At 40.6% G+C, this 24,617-nt stretch overlaps 1 protein-coding gene across 4 annotated transcripts in view; it reads right to left on the minus strand.

Annotated features, from left to right (window-relative positions):
- The window catches only part of PHACTR1 (phosphatase and actin regulator 1), a 559,123-nt gene that overhangs the window by 517,496 nt on the left and 17,010 nt on the right, over window positions 1-24,617 (minus strand). For all 4 annotated transcript variants that reach the window (XM_078446629.2, XM_078446625.2, XM_078446624.2 and 1 more), the window contains exon 3: window positions 5,331-5,477. In XM_078446629.2, coding sequence (XP_078302755.1) covers window positions 5,331-5,477 — 147 coding nt within the window. The remainder of the gene's footprint in view (window positions 1-5,330; window positions 5,478-24,617) is intronic.

The raw sequence follows: 24,617 nt of genomic DNA on the forward strand, positions 1-24,617 counted from the left end.
ACCCACAAACCCTGAGATCATGACCTGAGCTGAGATCAAGAGTTGGACACTTAACTGACTGAGCCATGCAGGCACCTTGAGACTTCCTAGATTTTAAAATCGAAATCCATCATCTAAGGGCCGAGTGAACGAAGCCTAGAAAAATTAAGTGTCTTGTGCCTGGTCTTAGAGGCAGAGATGCATTAAAATCAAGTTTTTCTGATATTTTTCATATAAAACACACTTTCATGGTCTTCCAAGAAATCTCTTCTCTTTCTCTAAATACATATACATGTATACATATATATATATATATATATATAATGTATGCATATATATATATATATATATATATATATATGTATGTATATAATTACAGACAAACTAAGTAACATATCAGTTAGTGATAAGAGAATAGTAATGTAATCCTTAGATGTTAAAAAGAATTTAATAATGCCCAGACCAGAGATCCCAAGAAAATTTAACCATGTAACACAGATTTAGTGTTCAAGGTGTCTCAGAAACGTATGGATTGTTGTTGAAACAAAAATATTGTAAGCAGTCAAGTTAAATATTAACGGCAAAGGGCTTCCTATTTCTTCATATTGTTAATTATTTACTTTCCCTTACTTTGTTTATATTATTTATATTATTTGGAGTGGTCTTCATCAGTACCATCTGAATGCATTACATAATGAGATTACCAGGTTGGTTAGCTTTAAGAACAGCAAAAGAGGAGGGCAGACCCTCAGAGGGCCCCGTAATAGAGGCTTCTGGTCAACTACACGGCCTTCCAGTTGGATTGTGGCTACTGAATGTGAGAAGCAATCAGTACTTCCAAGGAGATTTGGGGCTTACAAAATAAAAGCCAGACCCATGTGACCTACCTTCACTTTGAAATCAGTAACAAGAAAACATTGTGAGGGAGACACTGGCATTCTTCAGTGAAAGAGTGAAGGAAGATGCTTACCAAGACCTTCGCATTGGTTGAACAATCTTGGTTCAGTGTGACAGTATTCCCAATTTTGCCTAGGGACAGTTCTCATTGCTAAGTGATGATCTCGCATTCTGGGCACTCACTTCTCAGTATCATAGATTTTCATACTGTAACTAAGAGATAAAGATCTTCCTCCTCAAGAAAGTTAAGAAAGAGATCCCCTGAGACCAAGGTTATACCCTAATCTGGCGGACCCAACCATTCTTACAGGTGGCCAAAACAAGCCAATTGTGACTGCCATTATCCTGTGTGCCTGGAAGAGTGGAGAAGACCAACAGAAATCAGAAATAGCTCTCCTTGGTTTACATCAGAAACAAAAACTAATCTTGAAGTCCTAAGGACGATGGGCATTCTGAAGCTTACCATGCCATTAGCTTAAAATCTACTCCACGCAAAAAGCAATTCCGAAATGTCAACAAAGGTTAAATTTCCTTATGATTTAGAGAAGTACTTATTTTTCTCAAGAGTGGCCCAATATTGGTTTTGGGGTTTAAACAATCCTAAGTCATCAGCGTGACTAGCTTTCCTGCTTTTGACACGCCTTTAAGAAATTTTAGATGGGCTTAACTTTTTATTTACCACAACATTTCCATTCATTTCAGCGTGTAACTGCCGAGAACTTTTCAGTTTCAACACCCTCTAGGTACCAAATACCCTTCTACATACTGTCAATATAAAGATAAATAAAACACACTAGCCTATAGGAAAACATCTTCCAGACAGGCTGCAACTCTTCAGGGCACCCACTTCAATGCAGTGAATGCATGACCTCATAAGGCAGGGTAAGTTCTCACAAGCTAAATGTCAATGATGTTCATTACTAAGTGAGAACACAATTAGAAACACTTGCTACTAATAGTGTGAACATACTCTTCTGTTACACGATGTCCTTATAACACATTTTAATTTCTCAGGGAAAAAAAAACCTCTTTCAATGTTTTAAATGAGGTCTGATGTGTCTGCGTAAGTTTCAGCAAATACATTGGCTTAATTTTCTCTACCGTCAGCAAATAACCATTATCACTGTTAGCATAATATACTAAGTGCTGAATAGAAGTTAAAAACCAACAAAAGGGTCTCTTTGAGAAGAATGGAAGTCACGGTTCAGAAAATCCCGATTCTATACTCCGTCAGTTTATGCTGAAACTTGGAGTTTGCATCTTCAAAAAGTGATGAAAGACCCACATTTTGGTGCTATTCTTTGACTGACTTGGGACTGGTAGGTGAAGGAGTATAGCCTTCACTCAAGCTGTGGAGTTATTTCTGAAATGATATTATTAAGTGCCCTCAGGGACAGGATGTAGTTGAAAGGATGCATAAGTATTTAATTAGTATTCAAAATGCCCAGTACACGTTATTTGGCAACTATACAGGTTAGCTGAAGGGAGCTGGTGCCCAAAATGATTTCGTGATATCCAAATAAAATGAACATCTGTATATTTATTCCATGAAGCATTACTAAACCTCTAAAATATTAAACATGTACTTCTATATAATGAGTGGGTGTGAGAAAGCAAATATTAAACATAAATGGTTTAAACCAAGAAAGGATTTCTCTGGAAAGAATAAACACTAAATGACTGGGGGGTAGAAGAAGAGTGGCAATAAAGGGCAAATGAAATCTTCCTTGCTTAATTGTTTATAAATTGTTACGAGACAAAGTTCTCTCTATGCCCAAATTATGTAATTTACCCGAAGTGTGCAGACTCCTCTGTTCAGCAACGCTGATAACGACACTAATAGTTTAATTACAACTTGCTGCTCAAGGAGATAAACAAGGCTGTTTGCTTTTTAAACCAGGGGTTACAATTACTTTTAAACGCGGGGGAAAGGCACATCTGTGAGTAGATCTTACTATGTCAGGAAAGCAACCAGAAACCAGCTGGAAAATAAACAAAGCGCCAGGAGTGAACAGCCTGCGCAAAATTAGAGCAGAACTGCCTGATTTGAGCAGTGGAACAGTAGGCGTGAGGCGTAGTAAACAGGCGGCAAATGTAGGTGGGCAGGGATAGAAAAGTTTTTGGTGACTAGATCTCCTGAGTTTTCCCTGGGATTCCATCACTGGGAGGGACTGGGCACCCCTCCCTCCGCTGTCTTGTTTATAGTCACATCTCTATCACACAGTCCTTCGTTTCAGCACCACCGAGGGAGGACAGCTCCCCTATCTGCAGAACACCGTCCACTGCGACTGCTCTCCCTTCTCTACCAACATCCTCTGGATACACTTTCTCTTTCTTGCTGGTGTCTTTCTTGATTTTGCTTTTAGGGAGATTCTAAGGGGCATATAGAAGAGACTGGGACCTTGTTGGGCTTGTTCATTTCCAGAGAAAAGACAGACAAGTCTTGTCTGAAAAGTCCAATCTTTTAACTGGCCTCCAGAGAAATTTAACCAGAATAAAAGACGGCAAGTCACTGGGTTTAATCTGGTGGCGAAATGGCTCAACTCTCTCAGTAGTAGCTGAAACTTGAAGCCTTCTTTTAGTGTTTTATTTTATTGTTTGGTTGTCAAAAGTAAAACAAGGTAAATAACCTTTACTAACTGCCGCTCTAGCCCTTTCCTCTCCTGTGCTGAGACAAAGACACTAAGGGAATGTACCAGAGTTTGGTAGCAAAGGGGTCAGTGGTACAATTTCTGAAATCACTCAGCAAGAAAACAATCTCAGTCATAAAAGAAACTCTTCTCTGTCCTTCTGAAGACCCCTCACAACCATATCCTGAATCCTGAATCAAGGATTAACAGTTCCAAAGTGAGACCACAGGCTACACAGCATGCCACAAAAATTGCCAAAGCTTCTCCCAATAAAGTCCTCATTTCCCCAGCACTAAATCCAGAGGAAAATATTTTAGGAGTGACAAGAAAACATATGATTAAAAACCCAAATCACCAAGACAGGAAAATATAACACTCCAACCAAGTTGGCTGCTCTGATCCTTTCAGTTACCCTTCTAGTCATGAAGATATGGTTCCTTAGCCAACACATCTTGTTTCTCTGTTCAGAGTTTTTTCTCTTTTGTCCAAACTTCTCAATAGTGTATAAAATACTCATCATGTGAAGGTTCTCTTTGCTCCAACACATGCACACAACATACTTTCATTCAGTTCCATTTTCAAGGATTTAGTTTCCTAAAGAAAAAGGTATTATCTGGTTTTTAAACTTATTTTGAGGGATAGTGTTCAGGAAAATTCCCTCACTCTTTTTGCAATGGATTTGCTAGAACACTGAGGGACTCTAAAAACGAAGAGACACAGCTGGGGTGGTGGCTTAGGAGTCATTCAGAAAGGCAGCACTATGAAGTCATTGTTGAACAACTTCTTCCCGATGATGGTGACCATCTACTACTAACAGGGGTGATGTCTGCCTATGAATCCGGAGAAGCAGCAGCAGTGGGGACAGCTGACACTGGGCACTTCTCATCAAGTAAGCCTGAGAGGTCTCTCAACTGAAGCATGTTGACTCTCTGGATCCCTCAGTCCTCTCTATTGCCCCTTCCTTTCTTCTTTCCTCCCTCCCTTCCTCTCCCTCTTTCTTCTTTTCCCCTCCCTCCCATGACCCCTTCCTCCCTCCCTCTTTACCCTCTTCCCTCCCTCCTCCCTCCCTCCTCTACCTCAGTTGCCCTTTTCACTTAATTCCATCTGGGCCACTTTGAGCACCAGTACCAGTGACAGAATCAGATCATCTAACATGTATCCAACAGACAATGTTGTTACTATTATTATTATTATTATTATTATTATTATTATTATTATTATCATACTTCGGGTTGCTCTCCAACTGCTTGGTGGAAAGATAAGGTCCCGTTGGTAGCTGTCAACCCCACACCCTCTCACCCCTCCAACACCGCAGCAGTGGCATCAGCCCAGCAAAATCACCAGCCCGAATGTCACCAACAAGTTCCACCCTGTAGGAGCCCTGCCAGCACACCTCCCCGGCAGAGCCTTGCCAGACCCTCCGCCCACAGCCAGTGCACTCGCAGCCCGATCCAGCTCTGGGTTATTGCTATGATCATTGTTATCACTGACAACACTTTCTTCTCCTTATGGAAAGGGGAAGCCCGCGTGTGACTCCAGGGCGGATGTAGAGCTCCACGCACTACCCTCCCCCACCTCTGCAACACACACGCGCGCGCGCGCACACACACAGACACACACACACACCCCTCCGCACACCGGCGACACAAAGAGCGAGTGAGCGAGCCCGGCGTCCGGCTGGGTAGGAAGGGGGGCGGGAGGGAGGACCCCGCCGGGAAGGGGGCACCCCAGGAGGGGCAGGGGGCTGAGCCAGCCGGCGCGTGGAGGGAAGGGAGGCGAGGAAGCGGGGTGGGGGAGAGAGCGAGGCGAGAGGGTCGTCCCTACCTGCCCCTAGGTTGAAGGAGATCCTGGCTTCGGCGAGGTACGGCGTGTCGCTCTTGGAGCGGACTCTTCTGATGGGCCGCCGGTCTATATCATCCTCCGAAGATGCCGCCATTAATGTGGGAGGCAGGAGCAGGGTCGCCCGGCGAGCTGAGAGGGAGAAGGAGACGGAGAGAGAGAGGGAGAGAGAGGCGGAAAAGGGGAGGAGGGGAAAGGAAGAGGCTCACGCACGGGGAGGGGGAGGGGAGGGGGGAGGGGAGAGGAAGGGAACGGGACGGACGGGGAGGGAGGGGGAAAAGAGGGGAAAGAGGAAAAAAAAAAAAGGGAGAGAGAAAGAAAGAGAGCAAAGGAGAGAAAAGGGTGAAGGGAGAGAAAGAAAATCCGTTAAGGATTCGTGGACTGGAGCAGAGATCAGGCTCTCTATCCCTGGCTTGCGCCCAGGGCTCCCCTAACTCCTCTTGCAGCCACAGGGCCAATGGGTCAGTGTTCCCGGACTGACACCCCGCCTCTGCCTGCAGCCCCGGTTCTCGGCTGTTGGCACAGACAGGCCAATGCGAAAGGGAAGGCTCCAAAGCAAAGATGCCCAGTCAGCACTGTGCCCTCTCCCGCCAAACGCACTTACTCTGCTCTTCAAGTGCACGCTAGGGTCTCCTTAACCCACAGCGTTCTCTAGACTGAGGATGCCTGGCCAGACACACCAACTTCGGCTTTCCTTGTGCGGATGGAATTACTATACCGTTGGGGTGCAAGCCTCGGGGGGGGGGGGGGGGGTGGTTCATGGAGGAGGGCACTGCCCCCAGGGCCCCCCTCTGCTCCCCCTTTCCCAACCCGGAGCTCAAATAAAGATGCAACCTGGTCTGCAATCCTCAGAAGCTTTCTCACCAGCCCCATTGAACCCTAGATGTGGAGGGAGACGAGAAGTCTGTACAAGTTTGGGAGCACTTTGGCAGTAAAGTTTCCAGAGTTGGGACTTTGAATGTAGACCAGGCATACCCACCCAGAACTGAGGGACCCTCTTTGACAGCCACTAACTTCTAGGACGTGCTTGTGTCCACCTAAGTACCTATTCATTTTAACTTTCAACACTCTCTTCATGCGGTGACTTAGAGGACAAAGAGTCACCTTCACATTGGACCCACAGTCTCTGTAACCCAGTGCCATTGTTTTTGAAGGAGAGGTAAAGATCAAGGACAGGCTACGTTTCTTTGAAATTTTGCACTGCAAACTTCCCACGTTACCCAGCACGGAAGGAAGTAGAAAGGTTTCTGGAGTGTGACTGAAAATGGTCTGATGCTCCTGCTGAATCTATTGATGGGCTATACCCTTTGATGTTTGCCTTTCTACAGCCTGGGTCACTTGGTCTTTTTTGTGGCCCGATGTTGACACTCATGTTTCTAGCAAGAGCTCACCTGGAGTACACAGATAAATGCTGCCTTGATTCTCTCCCGGCTACAAAGGCAATCTCTCAATGTCAAGTCATACCCTTCAATCTCAGAGGAAGAAACGCTGCCCCATCTCTGCAAGACTTCCCTCTGCACTTCAGGGGTCAGTGGGAACTCTCATGAACTCTCATCTCCTGCTCTTACGCTCTAGAATCTTCAGTCTCTCCGCACGGGTTTTTGACATCCCACATGGAGAATAACTCTTCACCTTGGGAAAAATATATCTGCCCTTGGCCTCACTGCTTCCTGAATCCCTACCACACTATTTCCTTCCCCTTCTGCTTCACCCTCCCGTGGAACTTTTGCCCCACAGGCTCCGTTTCTTCACCCTCAACCCCCTCTGTCATCCCCACTGCTGGTTCCTATCCCCCCCCCCCCCCCCCACGGAAGCAATGCTATTTTAAAGGTCATCATGTCCTTCTAACAGTTAAATCCATTTCTGTCTTGCCTTCTCTGAAGCGTGTAGTAAACTATTCTTTTGAACCAGTCTCCTCCATTGGCTTTCAGTGCCAGGCTTCCTCCTGAATCGCTCAATTTCTGATTGTTCACCAAGTATCTGCAATGTTAATTTGAAATTGCTTATCCCGGCATTCAAGGCCGTTCACAACCTGACTCTAATATGTTTTTCCAAACTTGTCTCCCATTGTTCATTCCAGTCTGCCCAGAATTCTCCCAGCGAGTCTGGCTCATTTCTGCATTTGTGTCTTGGCTCGGGTCACAGACCACAAATTTCTTCCCTATAAACTTCGCATGTTCTCCCTCAGTTATGTCAGATAACTGGCCCACTAGTCTTTGGCATAGTACATAGTAAATGCTAAATAGATTTTTTTTTAATAAAAGAAAGGAGGAGAGGAAGAAAGGGAGAGAGGAAGGAGAGAAGAGAAAGAAGGAGTTGTTACGTAAGTAATGAGTAGCTGAATTTGGGAATCAAATAAATCCTTGTCTGCCTGATTTTTAAATCCTGTGCCCTTAACCAGTATATTGATTTGCTAAGTACATACATTTGGTTGACTAGCCACATTTAAAATTCACTTTTCTGTGACATTTGCCTAATTATTATGGCCCGTTTATCTCTGTTAAACATAGATTCAAAATGGATACTTCCTCTCTCAGGAGACACAACCAGGGTATTTGGCTCATCAAATGAACCATGAAGGTGAGTGCTTTTCAATGGCTAGACAGGCTGCAAACCAATATTATGATTGTAACATTTAGGTTCAGGCTCTTAGGAAAGTGGAAACGTAAGGAAATAAATGCCAACAATTCTGAACACTGTGTAAACTCTACCTCTCTTGAATGAAGGCAGTGCAACTAATTGTTCAAAATATTTGGGATTCTCTACCCCCTTATATTTTCATTCATCAGCCGTGTCTTTGAAAAAAAAAAAAACCTGGGGTGCCTGGGTGGCTTAGTCGGTTGAGCGTTGGACTCTTGATTTCGGCTCAAGTCAGGATCTCATGGTCGTGAGATCATGCCCTGTGTCGGACTTCATGCCTGCGTATGGAGCCTGCTTGGGATTCTCTCTCTTCCTCTCTCTCTCTCTCTCTCTCTCTCTCTCTCTCTCTGCCCTTTCCCTGCTCTCTCTCTCTCTCTCAAAATAAATAAATAAACATTAAAAAATTATGGGGGGCGCCTGGGTGGCTCAGTCGGTTGGGCGTCCGACTTCAGCTCAGGTCACGATCTCGCTGTCCGTGAGTTCGAGCCCCGCGTCGGGCTCTGGGCTGATGGCTGAGAGCCTGGAGCCTGCTTCCAATTCTGTGTCTCCCTCTCTCTCTCTGCCCCTCCCCCGTTCATGCTTTGTCTCTCTCTGTCTCAAAAATAATAAATAAACATTAAAAAATTTAAAAAAAAAAATTTAAAAAAAACAATAAAGCCATTTGCAGAAATACCTAGCCTTAGCTTTCCCTGTGTTTCTTTGATTTTACATTTAATGTTTCTTGATATAGAAAGTACATCTTTGGATTTCTATATCTTCTACTTTTGACATTTTAGGAGGTTAAGAGCTTAACATTGCTACTACTTGAGGTATACCTTTCTTTAAAGGAGTCTAAGTGTACTTTCATAAGATTTTATTATGGTCATTTTATGATTGAGATAATTCTCGACAGACCTATGTTTGATAAAAATGACATAAAAATACTACGTCTACCTACATGTTCTTGAATTATTTTATCATATTTTTAAATTTTTTTAACATTTATTTATTTTTGAGAGGCAGTGAGAGACAGAGTGTGAGTGGGGGAGGGGCAGAGAGAGGAGACGCAGCATCTGAAGCAGGCTCCAGGCTCCCAACTGTCAGCACAGAGCCCCAGGGTGGTCTCAAACCCACAAACAGTGTGATCATGACCTAAGCCAAAGTCAGACCCTTAACCGACCGAGCCACCCAGACATCCCTTTTAGCATAGTTTTATCTTCCAGTTTTGGACTTCCCCAGTGTACTGCCTCCTTTCTCTCGTCTAGGTTTTCCCACTCTCTGCTCACGTCGCCTCTTTTCGCACATCTTTCGTACAATTCGCTTACAAAATCAATTCCGTTTCACGGATCTCCCCCTTATCTGGTCTGAGGACTCGCTTTCGTGGGTTTGTCCCTTCTTGTTTCTCTGGGATTCCTTCCATAGACATGATCTCTTCTCATAAACTACCTGAGTGACATAAGGGAAGAAGCACTGTGGTGGGGATCCGGGATGCTGGGTTCTGTGCATCTCACCAGACAACACTGGACATCACTCACTCTACCAACATGGATCTCAGTCACTTCAGCTTGAAAAATACCAGAGTCAGATGACGGGATCTTAAGGCCCTGCCTGGCTCTAATATTCTAGGATATTTGCAGCTATTTTTGTATCTCCTTTCCGTAAATATCCATGGCATATTTTACCTCTGGGTCTCAGAAAATACATTGTTCCTTTGATTTGCAACTAATCATATTTAGGAAACCACATGGTATCCATGTTTGTCTCAAGTGATTTCATATTATTCAAGTCTATTTTCTACACCTGTGCATCCTTTAGAATCTGGTTTTTTTCCTCCTAGTGTTTCCATCATGTGGCAACACCCATATGACTGACGGCGTGTGCACATGTGGGGGTTTGGGTGTGTATTCAGAAAGAACTGAATTCAACTGTGATCTCAAGAACTTTTGAATGTATTTTTAAAAAGCTTGCTTCTTTTTGAGTAGACTCCTGGCCCAGGATGAGGGTCTTTTTCTTTTCTAAAACCAGCCGACGTTTTAACACTGAAGACCCTTCCATGCGTGTTGTATCCACCGTGAGAAACAGAAAAAGAGAAACAATATGGTGGTCAGAAAAGTAGTATTTTGTGTATCCTTCACTGGCATGGAAGAGGATAAAAGTGGGAAGAGAAGGGAGAACGAAAGAGCAATATTCCATCCTAATCAAGAAAACTCTTTAGGTGAGTGAAGCTTTAAAAATATTACTCAAAGGGTGTTTCTAGGACACCCCTACATCGATATCACCTAGAATACTTGTTACAGTGTAGGTTTTCCAGGCCCCCAACCTGGACCTACTGAATTTTGAGGGGATGAGAACTCGTTACTTAGATTTTCAAAAGGCTCCTAACTAAGTCCATTCTTACCACTTGTAGTCACAATAATACCGGAGGTCTTGGTCAATGCAGTGAGTTAAGTCAAAGGAAAGAAATTAAAAAGATATAATGATGGGAAAACAAGAATAAAATTGTGATTATTTGAATATGTTGGGATTGTGTACGCATAGAAACCATAAGAATCCAGGCTCTTAGAAATAATGCCTGCGTTTGACAACATTAGTGATACGACGGCAGTATAAAACACCAATTTTGTTTCAACATACTGGCAAAATCAGAAAATGGAATTTAAAAAGAACTATTTACAATAGTGTCAAAACCATCAAATGCTTATGAATAAATCTCACAAAAGATGAGCAGCATCTCTACACGAAAAACTACAAAACATTCCTGGAAGAAATTAAGAAGACCCAAATAAATGAGGAACGGTATGACTAAACCATTCTCATGCTCATGAATTAAAAGACACGCTATGTAAAAGCATCGGTCTCTTCAAACCGATCTATAGATTCAATGACATTCCAGTTCAAATCCATTTTTTTTCATTGACAAGCTGATTCTAAAATTTATATGAAAATGCAAAGGGATGAGACTAGTCTTATCATGACAAAGAAAATAGCTGTGGAGGATTTACAGTAGAGGATATCAAGACTTATTATAAAGATATAGAATTCAAAAACAAAATAAGATAATTAGACAAATGGAAGAGAACAGAGAATTTTAAAATGGACCCAGAGATAAACAGTTGCCTGATTATGACAGGAGTCCCACTGCAGTATTATAGGGTAAAGATGGATTTTTCAATACATAGTGCTTGAACACTTGGATATTCACATGGTGGAAGAAAACAAACCTTGATCCCTATCTCACACCATACAAATTCAATTTCAAGTGGATCATGGACCTAAATGTGAAAGGTAAACAACAAAGTTTCTAGAAGAAAATTTTTTCATAGAATATTTTATGACTTCAGCAAAGATTTTTAAATAGGACATGAAAAGCACTAACCATAAAAGAACAAACAGGCATGTTGACGCTATTAAAATTAAGAAATTTCGTTCATCACAAGATACAGTTAAGAATACAGCATACCAAAAGATGTGGGATATGCAGCGAAAACAGTGCTGATAGGGGAATTTAGAGCACTAAATTTTACATTAGAGAAGAGGAAAAGTCTCAAGTCAATAATCCTACCTTAAGAACTTAGAAAAAGAAGAGGAAAGTAAATCTAAAGTGAGTAGAAGTAGGGGCGCCTGGGTGGCGCAGTCGGTTAAGCGTCCGACTTCAGCCAGGTCACGATCTCGCGGTCCGTGAGTTCGAGCCCCGCGTCGGGCTCTGGGCTGATGGCTTGGAGCCTGGAGCCTGTTTCCGATTCTGTGTCTCCCTCTCTCTCTGCCCCTCCCCCGTTCATGCTCTGTCTCTCTCTGTCCCAAAAATAAATAAAAAACGTTGAAAAAAAAAATTTAAAAAAAAAAATAAATAAAGTGAGTAGAAGGAAAGAACTAATAAAGATAAGAGCATAAGTCACTGAAACTGACAACATGAAAACAATAAAAAAGTAAATGAAACAAAAAGCTCATTCTTCAAAAAAAATTGATAAAATTGATTAACTTCTAGCAAGCCTAGTGGTGATAAAAATAGATAAGATACAAGTTACTATTATCAGAAATCAAACTGGGGTAATCATTATAGATCCTGTATCTATTAAAAGGATAATAAGAGAATACTACAAACACATGTATGCACATATATTCAATAGCTTAGTACAAATAAACTACATGCATTCTTCTTAATTAAAGAAAAGACAGAGGTGCCTGGCTGACTCACTCGGTGGAGCATGCAACTCTTGACTTCGGGGTTGTGAGTTCAAACCCTACATTGAGTGTGGAGATTACCTTAAAAATAAAATCTTTAAAAAAATAAAGAAAAGACATCAGTAGGAGAGTGGAAAGACAAGCCACAGACTGGGAGAAGATATTTTCAGTTTTATATACAACAAAGGATTAGTAACCAGAATATATAAAGAACTTCTAAAACAAGAAGGAAAAGACAGACAATTCAATATCTTTTAAAAAAATGGACAAGAGACTTGAATAGGTCCTTCACCCACAAGAAAATCCAAATGGCCAGTAAGCCTAAGAAAAAATGCTCAGAATCATTACTTAGAGGTAAATTCAAATAGAAACCTCAATGAGATATCATTACACATCCATCAATTTGGGTAAACTTAAAAGTCATCCAATGCCAAATTGGTGAGGATGTGGAAGAATTAGAGCTCTCATAAAAGCTGGTGGGAATGTGAACTTGTAAAACCAGTCTGGAAAGCTGTTTACACACACAGTATACATAAACATATACTCAAATATGCACACAAATACTCTATGACCCAAACAAGCAGGTCCATAACAGATGTATTCATAATGGCCCCAAACTGAAAACACTCAAACGGCCATCAACAGAAAAATGTACAAAACTGAGTGGAGTATCTTCATCAATGTCATACATTATGGAAATGAAGAAAGAACAAACTATCACTAGAAGCAACAAGATAGATGAATCTCATAGGCATAATGTTGAACAAAAGAAGCCAGACCTAAAAAAGTATATGTTGTATGAATACGTATATATTCCATTTATGTGAAGTTTGAAAAAAAAGAAATAAAGTGAATATACAGTAATAGGTTAATTAAAAAGATAATGTCTTGGAGGGGGCACAAAGGAACATTTTGGGATGCAGGCAAGAGTCTATATCTTGATTTGAGTGGTGATTATATCTTTTAGAAAAGGTAATTACTTTTGTAAAAGTTCATCAAATTATACATTTTATATTTGTGCATATCACTATATATATTATATACCAGTAAAAATAAATCTTTGAAAGCTTTCAGCTTACAAAATTATGCTTGCTTTAGTAAAAAATTACTATACGTTTAGAAATAAAAATTATACATTATTGTATAAACAAATATATCCCGGAGAATATGATAGAATGTGGAGTATTGTAGTTATTTGGCACCAACTATTATCAATTTAAAAATAAATGCACAAGCTCTTTTTGAAAGTTAAAATGCTTCCAGCTTATTAATACGCACAAATAAATGTGATAATCCTTGCCTTTGCGTACCAAATATTTACAAAACCACACTATTATGACAATTAATTTTGATCTGATTAATTAAAATAGGTTCCTAATGACTTGGGCCATCTTTGTGAAGATCAACATTCCACTACCCCCCAATTCTGTAGGGTTTTTTTTTTTCTGCCTCAGTCTTAGTTTTGGGATGTCATCATATCTATCTTTTACAACCATGATCTCTTTAAGTATTCCGTTCCCAGCCTTCTGTGCTGCATTAAACACAACAACAAATAGCTAGATTGAAAATGCAGATGAGGAACAATGAAAGAATGATGAAAGTAGGCTTCTTGTTATGCCGGAAACAAGGCAGCATTCCCCCAAATTAAGGGGTATGTCATAAGAACACAGAAGCCAGCCTGAAAGGAGTTGCCCTGGTCAAATCTGGAATGATTGGAGCACAAAAAATACTTAAGTCCACTAATGAATGATACATTGTTAATAACGGGTATTCACGAGTCCTACTAATAAATATGTAAGTGGATAAAACTGATACGAATTGGGTAAATAACCAAACAAGTTAATTCAGGAAAGGGGAGGGCTCTTGCTTCCAGTAGAATGCAGAGAGCTAATGCATCAATGTGGAAAAAGTGGAAAAGTTACAAAATCATCATTTTGCAGCCATTGTAATAAAGATCAAACAAGGACCGATAACACTAAGTCTCGGTGGAAATTTTGACGATGAGCAGGATATTTTCATGATCTGAAAGTTTCTCCCCACAGACTTATTAGTTCCTAGGGAGAAATGGGAAACCACCCTGACTGGGCAATCAAAGTTACCATCACCAATAGGAGACAGATAGACATTGAGTAGAGAACATACAATTACCCTTGGAGTGTTCCTGCCTAGAATGCATCACCTGAGTAGAACAATGAGGAAGTATCAGAAACCTCAAAAGTAGGAAGCGTTTATTAAAAAGGGGACAGGAGAACTGCATTTTTTAAAAATACTGATGTTCTAAAAGGCAAATTAAGGCTTTGAAAACTTCCAGATAAAAGGAGGTGAAAGATATCTGACCCTAGACTGGAATCTGTACTGGAGTTAGATCTTAGACCGAACTGACTCTAGACTATACCTGTCTTGCAGAGGAAAAATGCTGTAAAGGACATTCTGGGATCAACTGAGAAAATTGAAATTCAAAGAGCAGATTAAAGTATCAATGTTAAAGAGGTCAAAGACCTGTATTCTGAAAACTGTAAAACACTGATAAAAGAAATTGAAGATGATACAAACAAATGGAAAGACATTCTATGCTCATTGATCGGAAGAACAAATATCGTTAAAATGTCTATACTACCCAAAGCGATCTCTTCATTCAGTGTAATCCCTATCAAAATACCAACAACATTTTTCACAGAGCCAGAACAATCCTAAAATTTGTATGGAACTGTAAAATACCCCAAATAGCCAAAGCAACCTTGAACAAGAAAAGCAAAGCCAGCGGCATCACAATTCTAGACTTCAAGTTATATTACAAAGCTGTAGTGATCGAAACAGTATGGCACTGGCACACAAATAGACACACAGATCAATAGAACAGAATAGAAAACCCAGAAGAGAACCCACAAGTATATGGTCAATTAATCTTTGACAAAGCTGGAATGGCTATCCAATGGGGAAAAGATAGTCTCTTCAACAAAAGGTGTTGGGAAAACTGGACAGCCACATGCCAAAGAATGAAACTGGATCATTTTCTTACAGTCTACACAAAAATAAATTCAAAATGGATTAAAGATCTAAATGTGAAGAAAAAAAAAAGATTGAAGTGTGAGACCTGTATCTATCAAAATCCTAGAGGAGAACACAAGCAGTAGTAACCTCTTTGACATCGGCCATAGCAGCTTCTTTCTAGATTTGTCTCCTGAGGCAAGGGAAACAAAAGCAAAACCCAACTACTGGGACTTCATCAAAATAAAAATCTTTTGCACAGTGAAGGAAACAATTGACAAAACGAAAAGGCAACCTACAGGCTGGGAGAAGATATTTGCAAATGACATGTCTGATAAAGGTTAGTATCCAAAATATATAAGGAATTTATGAAACTCACCACCCAAAAAGTGAATAATCCAATTAAAACATGAAGAAATATTTTTCCAAGAAGACACACACATGGCCAACAGACACATGAAAAGATGCTCAACATCACTGATCATCAGGGAAATACAAATCAAAACAATGAGACATTGCCTCAGCCTCACACCTGTCAAAATGCTAAGTCTAGGGGGATATTTTGTTGTCTAAAACCAACAACACAAGAAACAACAGGGGCGGACAAGGATGCAGAGAAAAGGGAACCCTCGCGCACTGCTGGGGAAAACGCAAACTGGTGCAGCCACTCTGGAAAACAGTATGGAGGTTCCTAAAAAGCTAAAAATATGCTACCCTATGATCTAGCAATTGCACTACTAGGTATTTACCCAAAGAATGCAAAAATACTAATTCAAAGGAACACATGTATCCCAATGTTTATAGCAGCATTATCGACAATAGCCAAATTACGGAAACAGCCCAAGTGTCCATCGACTAATGAGTGGATAAGGAAGATGTGGTGTTGGGGCGCCTGGGTGGCGCAGTCGGTTAAGCGTCCGACTTCAGCCAGGTCACGATCTCGCGGTCTGTGAGTTCGAGCCCCGCGTCAGGCTCTGGGCTGATGGCTCGGAGCCTGGAGCCTGTTTCCGATTCTGTGTCTCCCTCTCTCTCTGCCCCTCCCCCGTTCATGCTCTGTCTCTCTCTGTCCCAAAAATAAATAAAAAACGTTGAAAAAAAAAAATTAAAAAAAAAAGGAAGATGTGGTGTATATAAATAAACACTGAATGGAGAACATACAATTACCCTTGGAGTGTTCCTGCCTAGAATGCATCACCTGAGTAGAACAACGAGGATGTATCAGAAACCTCAAAAGTAGGAAGCGTTTATTAAAAAGGGGACGGGGAAACTGTATTTTTAAAAAATACTGATGTTCTAAAAGGCAAATTAAGGCTTTGAAAACTTCCAGATAAAAGGAGGTGAAAGATATCCGACCCTAGACTGGAATCTGTACAATATACAACAGAATGTTATTCAGCCATAAAAAGGAATGAAATCTTGCCATTTGCAATGACATGGATGGGGCTAGAGTGTATAAGGCTAAGTGGAATAAGTCAGTCAGAGAAAGACAAATACCATATGATTTCACTTATATGTAAATTTAAGAAACAAAACAAATGAGCAAAGGGGGAGGGCAAGAAAGAAAGGCAAACCAAGAAAGAGACTCTTAGCTATAGAGAACAAACTGATGGTTACCAGAGGGGAGATGGGTGGGGGGATGGGTTAAAAAGTAGGCGACGGGGATTAAAGCGTGTATTTGCCGAGGGGTGCCTGGGTGGCTCAGTCAGTTAAGCGTCTGCTTTTGGCTCAGGTCATGATCTTGTGGTTTGCGGGTTCGAGGCCAGCATGGGGCTCTCTGCTGTCAGGGCAGAGCCTGCTTCGAATCCTCTGTCTCCTTCTCTCTTTGTCCCTCCCCCACTTGCTGTCTCCCTCCCTCCCTCTCTCTCTCTCTCAAAAAACAAATAGACATTAAAGAGTGTACTTGCTGAGATGAGCACCAGGTACTGTATGGAAGTGTTGAATCACTATATTATACACCTGAAACTAATATTACATTGTATGCTAACTAACTGGAATTTGAATAAAAACTTTAGAAAATATATATTTAGTATAAATGTTCAATTGATTCCAGTTGACAGCTATGCTGTGGTTATGGAACAGGCTATCCTATTCTTATTCTTAGGAAATGCACAGTTAAGTATTAGGAATAAAGGGCTAGGATGGTTTAGAAAAAAATATTTTTGGATATATATATACACACACACAAAATCAAATGCACACACACACTTGCATGTATATATTCTCTTTCCCTTCCTCTCTTGTCTCTGTCTGTCTCTATTCCTCTCTCTACGCACTTTTACATTCCTCTCTGGATAGAACAATCAATCATGCTAGTAAAAGCATGTCTATTTCTTATTATTTAAGAGAGCTGCCAAGGACTAGAGATGATGCCCCATCCTTACTTCCAACCTTTCTGAAAAATTGTCATTGTCAGTTGTTCTCACAGGCTGTGGATAAATACGGCATTGATCTGAAGGGTAATCGGTCCTGTATTGAAGCTAGAGGTCTTTGAATTTTTGTTCAAAAATTTAAAATTGGGGCGCCTGGGTGGCTCAGTCGGTTAAGCGTCTGACTCTTGATGTCGACTCAGGTCACGATCTCACAGTTTGTGAGATCGAGACCCGCGTCCGGCTCTGTGCTGACAGTGCCTGCTGGGGGATTCTCCCTCTCCCTCTCTCTCTGCCCCTGCCCCCCCCCAACAATAAATAAATAAACATTCAAAAAATAAGAAAAAATTGATTGCTAGAGAAGTCAAGCAGATTAAGAATCTGGGCTGTACAGATGAAGTATATATGTCACTATTTTGCGTATTTAATATGAGTTAAAAACGTAAGAACTTTCACACCTCACAATTAAAATGCGCATGATATCACCCACCGATTGCAGTGATGTTATTCAAAATCACTCGTGGAAAATACGAAATGTAACTGATGAAGATCAAAGCAACTAACTGAAATATCAACCCCCCAAGGTTGCATTGGTTAACACAGACCTTAAATAGGGTTTGACAAAAATACAGCGAAAAGACTTTGGGGCTTTTTATTATAACTGGATTTAGTAAGTAGCTGCTGAGACATTTGTTCTTTTCTATAAATATGCATACTTTGCTAGAAAACCAAGAGTCTGTGGAACTGTTATCGATACATCTTAGCTCTCTCTGCTTCACTTTGCCATTAAATCAGCCGTCCGCTCCACAAAGTTCCGATATGAAGCCTCTTTTTTTCTTTCTGGCTAATTTTGTGGGGCCAGAAAGGTGAGGGCATGGCTGCCTTGTTTTTATAATCGCTGCCCAGCTTTCTAGCCCCATAATGTTTACTGGCCTGAATTCAGTTCTATCAGGCGGCACGACTTTGGAGATACACCATTCCCCTCCTAGTGTACATGACTAGAACTGTAGAATCTTCCGCAGCTTGTGCCGTCAGGCTCCAAAGGTGGTGACTTCAAAAGAAATGGTTCCATGCCTGGGCATTCAGGCCAGCACTGGTTCCTATAATGATATGGGTCTAACATTGACCTTGTCCTGACTTTTCTTTTAGGGCTTTATGATCTAGCTTTCCTTGAATTAATACCTGGACAAAGATGGACGTAAGGTGATTTAATAGCTACCTTAACACTGGCACAGTGGCTGCTTCTCCAGAGGGACCACGTTTTGGCTTTTGCAAAATTGTAGCTAATTTTACAACCACTTGAGGCTTTGAGAGGTATTAGCAAAATCTGTCCAAGTATAGGAGCCATGTTTTTGACTTCTCTTGACATTTTTCTGCTCCCACAAAAAGTTGTGCGTGTTGTGGTAGCCAGCCTCCAAGATGGCCCACCGGGATGCCCAACTTCTGGTATTCATACCCAGGGGTCGTTCCCTCCCATATTCAATCGGGTTTGGTCTCTGTGACTGCTAGAATATGCTAGAAGCGATGGTGAATCACTTCCAAAGCCAGGTCTGAAGATACATTGTGGCTTCTACTTTGCTTTATTTGGGGGTCTCTTGCTCTGAAAGAAACCAGCTGCAATGTCATGTAGGGTCTCAAGAAGCCCCGGGAGAGGGTCGTGTGGCGAGGACTGAGGCCTCTGTGTGAGTCACCTTGGAAGCCCTGGTCAAGCCTTTGGATGGCTGGGGGATCTTTGCCTGTCTAAACTCTGCCCGGCCTCTGTGGCTGGAATCGTTTTATTCCCATCCCCGATTACACCACTATGAGAATGTAACATCTTCTTTCTTTACCACGGTCCACCTAAGGTATTCTGTCGTGTTCTCCTTATTATAAACGCAATAATGTGGATATTCACTTCCTTGCAGACAATATGAAGTAAATAAATATGAACTATGAAATTAACAGCACAGGGTTTGAGGTTAACCTTCCTGAGTTTGTGCTTAAGAGCTGTCTGATTTCATGCAAATCGCTTCCCCCTTGTGCATCTATAAGGTGGACTTTATGTATACCTGGGTCTTAGGATTGCTATGAGGATTCAAATATGCAATGTGTATAGTCTTTGGCAAAGAAAATTCCCAATAAACATTTATTATTTCAGAACTATTATTATTGGACAGCTCTAAGTAAGCCTGTCACTGTGCAATTAAACGTTGGCATCATTCCCAAGCTTAATGCTTATTAGATCTTGGAAAAAAGTTAGTGAGCTCTCCAAGCTTCAGTTTCCTTGTATGTAAACTAGAGATAAAATAAACTCTCTCACTGGGCCCTGGGAGGATAAAACATTATATAATAAATGTAAAACACCTAACACGCAGCCTGACAAATGGGAGGCGGGCAACAAATGTTCATTGCTTCCTTTCTTCTCAGCTTCTTAAAGTAGATACTGTGCAGAGCGGCTGGGGGCTGGGTGCTAAATCATGCTAGATGCAGAAAAGGAAAATGTGTTTCAGGCTTTGTATGTTGAACTGAGTTGGGCATAAACCGAAATAGCTTTCTATTACTTAAATGTTAAACATGCCTGGTTCAGCTACACAAGTCACTTTTCCAATCTTGCTTGAGAGCACAGGTAATGTTATGCCTTATTTATTTTAATTTTGTGTTTGCTACGTGGTCAGTTTTCAAACAGTGGCTGTGATTAATGACATAATTCGAAATCTAAAGGTTCTAATATCTTGAATTCATGTTCAGTGTACAAAAGGGTCACATTTACTTGGATACATCTTTGTGTGGCAAACAGCTGGGCTTGGTCACTTGCAAAGTGCTCTTAGAGGCAAATACCATGGGCTTTAATCCCACTGATCCCAATAACGAGATGTAGGGATAAGGACATCGGTCTAGACAGTAGGGCACTAGGTTCTAGTTTCTGCACTTGTACCAGCTAGATGTCTGATTTTAAATAAGTCACCTCTTTCCAGAAAGGCAGGATGTCATAGGGGAAAGCTGAGTTAGAAAGATTCATGTTGGGATCAAGGCTTTACCTCTTCTTAGTTGTGTAATCCCCTAAGCTTTACTTTCCTGTAAACTGGGGGCAATCATATCTAACTCATAAGCTTATGATTTTGAATGAAATAAAAATGTATAGCTTCTGGTATTTATCGGGTATTTACTGAACACATTTTGCTTCTCCGTTTTTCCCTGATCCTCAGTTTTATCACCTGTAAAATGAGCCAGTTGAATTAAAACCTTTCTAGTTCTAATGTTCTATTATCGTAGGAATTATACTGTTAAGTGAAACCTTAGATCTGTGCACTTGCTCTTGGTATGTAATGAAGTGCCCCATCTGGTTGTAATAAAAATAAAAACACATTGTGGTGGTAGAGGGGGAAAAAAAACACAAAAATTCTTAAACGTATGTGTTTAAGAGAAAGGCCTGCCCAATATAGATTCAGCAGATATTTTATTTGTATTCTGTTGTGTCCACAGATGGCCTGATGACAGTGATCAGATCACAGGGTATTAGTCAGAGACTCTGTCTAGTAAATAATGGCAGAACAGAGCCAGGACCATCGACCAGCTGGCAAAGTCACTCTTTCGGCAACAACGAAGCATGGTTGACCTCTGTCTCTTAGCCCAAGTTGTGTCTGATTATTTCTTACATTTGTTAGAATCAACCACTCCAAGATATGAAGAATTTGCTTATTTTTTTGAAAGGTTTATTTACTTATTTTGAGATAGAGAGAGAGAGAATGCACAAGTCGGGGAGAGGCAGATAGAGAGAGGGAGACAGAATCCCAAGCAGGCTCTGGTGCAGAGCCCAATGCGGGACTCGAACCCATGAACCGTAAGATCATGACCTGAGCCGAAGCCAGACACTTAACCAACTGAGCCATTCAGGCGCCCCTATTTTTTATTTGAGAGAGAGAGAGAGAGAGCACGTGAGCAAGGGAGAGGGCCAGAGGGAGAGAGAGAGAATCCCAAGCTCCACACTCAGTAAGGAGCCCCACACGAGGCTCTATCCCAAGCCCCTGGGATCATGACCTGAGCAGAAATTAAGAGTCAGATGCTCAACCAACTGAGCTGCCCAGGCGCCTCTCTGGCTCCATTCTTAACAGGAGTATGAGCTTGGGAAGTTAACCTGATTCTTGGAAACATGGATTGCTTCATCTGTGAAATGAGAATAACAAGTACTTCTCAAAAGTCCCTTTCTCTGGTACTAAACAAGGCAATAAATACTAAGCCCCTGACACATCAAATGCAAGGCTTCTTCCCCCTTCTCATTTCATTTTGCAATTTCTGTGTGCACGCCTACATTATTGAGCTGGCACAGGATAGGGGGCTAATGTAAAAATAAGTCTTGGGGTATGATGTCTTAGAGTGTGGTCTTGCTTTCCAGAGATAAGAACTGAATTGGGTGAAGTCAATTAGTTGTTTTTTCTGTTTTTCCCCTCTGCCTGTCACTTATCAAGATTAGTCACCAAGCAGTACATAATTAACAAAATGTAACAAAAGATCTTACTGCCTCCCTTCAAAAGAAAAGTAAGGTCTATTTTTAACCAGCTACAGCTGAATCTCCATCCACCACCCCCCCCCCCAACTTCTTTTACAACATTCTGTCAGAACCTATAGTTCTGTAAAGAGACTGGGCTGCATTGAGATTATTTAAGAAAAAAAAAATGTTTTCCATAGATGATCTCGTGTTAACTCAAAATTTTGCTTCCTATGAAAACACAAGCTAGAATTTGAAATAATAACTGGTAACTTCAAGCATCTGGTTTATGTAAATATTTCAAATGGCCTATAAATTTTAAGTACTAGTGTTAGGGAGAAAATACTACACTCAGAGCAAAAAGTTTTAATTTACAAAATAAATGTTTGCTTTATACAATCTCCCAGTCCTCAAAAGAATTATGAAAGGAAAACTAAAGGCCCAGTGGAACCATGTATTTAGAGACAGATGTAAAATAGTTAGTGATGTTATTTTAGGAATTACATAGGCACATAGAATATTTTGGATGGCTTTCTAAGATCTCTATAGCAAGTGTACCTGTAGAACTTATTCTTTACTGGTAATCTATGCTTGGATATTCTGTAGAGTTTCCAAATTCTAACATATTCTAAATTGAACTTATCTTTTTCTCCACTCCATCTTGATTCCCTTCTTATATCCCCTCTCTGAGTGAACAGCTTCATCATCTACCCAATGGGTCTGTGTAACACATTGGGAGATCATTGGAAGTACTCCTCTCTGACTTTCTGTCTACTCCCCCTACCGTCACATAATCTGGTAAAGAACTTTCATAATTTCCAAGATCCCTCTCCCTTGCTGAAACTCTGTCAGTTTCCTTTTCACGTGCTCTTTACTTCTTGCTGGGATCCCTGCAGTAGCCTCTCTTTCTTTGCCTCTATTCTTACTCTCTCCAACCTGTCCTCCATATTTGTGGTCTTGATAAAAGCAGATCTCACAACAGATCTCCTCTGGGTTAGATTCTTTAGTTCATTCCATATCAGGTTTGGAATTCCTTAGTTAAGCATATAAAGTCTTCATGCCATGGCTACTGCCTGTTATTCTAGTCTCTTCTCTTGCCATTCCCTATATTTCCAGTACATCTCTCATTCTTCAATGTGTACAGTTCTCTGAACATACCGTACTTCTAATGTGTCCATGCCTTATCACAAGCCATTTCACACTGCCCAGAATGTTCTCTTTTCTCCTATTTAAATCTAACTCAAAGACAGATGAACTATCATCTCATCTGGGACACCGACGTGGAAACACATCTACCCTTTCCCCCCAAAACACACGCATGTATCTCTGTGGGATGTGGATGGCGTCCTCTGTGCTTCTGAAACTCACAGTGTTTATATATATTCTTTTGGGCCTGAAATCATTAATGTATTTATCTGCCCCTATATTAGGAATTTGTCTATTTTGAGTTTGAATCCCTGGCACATGGTTAGCGGTTAACAAATAGTGAATTTAAATGAATGTAAGCTTGGATTGTTATTCCATTTAATTCATTTACCTCTCTGGGCTCTATTTTCCTCATCTATAAAAGTAAAGAATTAGACTAGTCAATGGGTCTCAAATTCTACACTTCATACTATTTACATCAAAGCATCCAGGAGCTGCAAAAGTAAAACAAAACAACCCCTTAAAGAGAGAAAAAAAACCCAGATTGCCACACCCAACTCCCCATAATTCTGATCAGCGCATCTGAGCACAGGTTGTAAAATGTATGTTTCTGTTATCTAACAAGATTTGGCTTACCTAGCAAGATCAACAGGCCTAGAAACTGTTCCAGCTTGAAAAATCCTTCCGGTGCCCTGTGTTTCCTACAGATTCCAAACTTCTTAAACCGGTATTCAAGGTCTCTTTCCTTGAACCCTGCATTTTTCTCCAATCCCAAATATCACCTTCACCTTCTTGTACTTTTTGATCTAGTCACACCGAATCGTTTCTGGAAAGACCTATACATACTAGCTTTTTCTTTAAGGAATGCCCCACTATTGTGCTAATTCTACGATGAGATTCAGGCATCAAGTCCTTCAGGAAAAATTCTCTGAATTCTTTCTTTTCGTCTTTCCGATCCTGTTTTTGCTTCTATTAGGATATTTTGTATTATATTATTTTATTATATTATATATTATAATCTTATATATTTTATAATACATATATTATATTTTATAATACATATTATATTATATTATATTATATTATATTATATTATATTATGTTATGTTATATTATATTATATTATATTATCTTTGAGCATCTTGAAGATACAGAACAGTTACTCAGCGAATGTTCTTGTCTTTCCTTATTGTGGCAATTTATCATTCCTTAAACAAATATTCATTGAGCATCTACTCTCCAAATTGAGAATCTACTCATCTAAATTGATTACTTTATGTCCTTTCATCCTCTTAATAATAATATCGCAAGCATTGTTACTATTTCGCAAAAGAGGAAACAAAGGCTTGTCGAGTTTCAGCTGTTTGTATAGCTCCTCACATGGTTATTTAATGGCCGGGTTAGAATTAGCATCTGGTGTTTCTGATGTCATTTTCTTCACGTCGCCATGCTTTCTTACTTACACTTTTGCACAGAAGAAAAGGATGAAAAGAAATAGGATAGAAA

Source organism: Panthera onca, chromosome B2 (assembly GCF_046562875.1).
Source record: "Panthera onca isolate mPanOnc1 chromosome B2, mPanOnc1 haplotype 2, whole genome shotgun sequence".
In the NCBI taxonomy this organism is placed as follows: Eukaryota; Metazoa; Chordata; class Mammalia; order Carnivora; family Felidae; genus Panthera; species Panthera onca.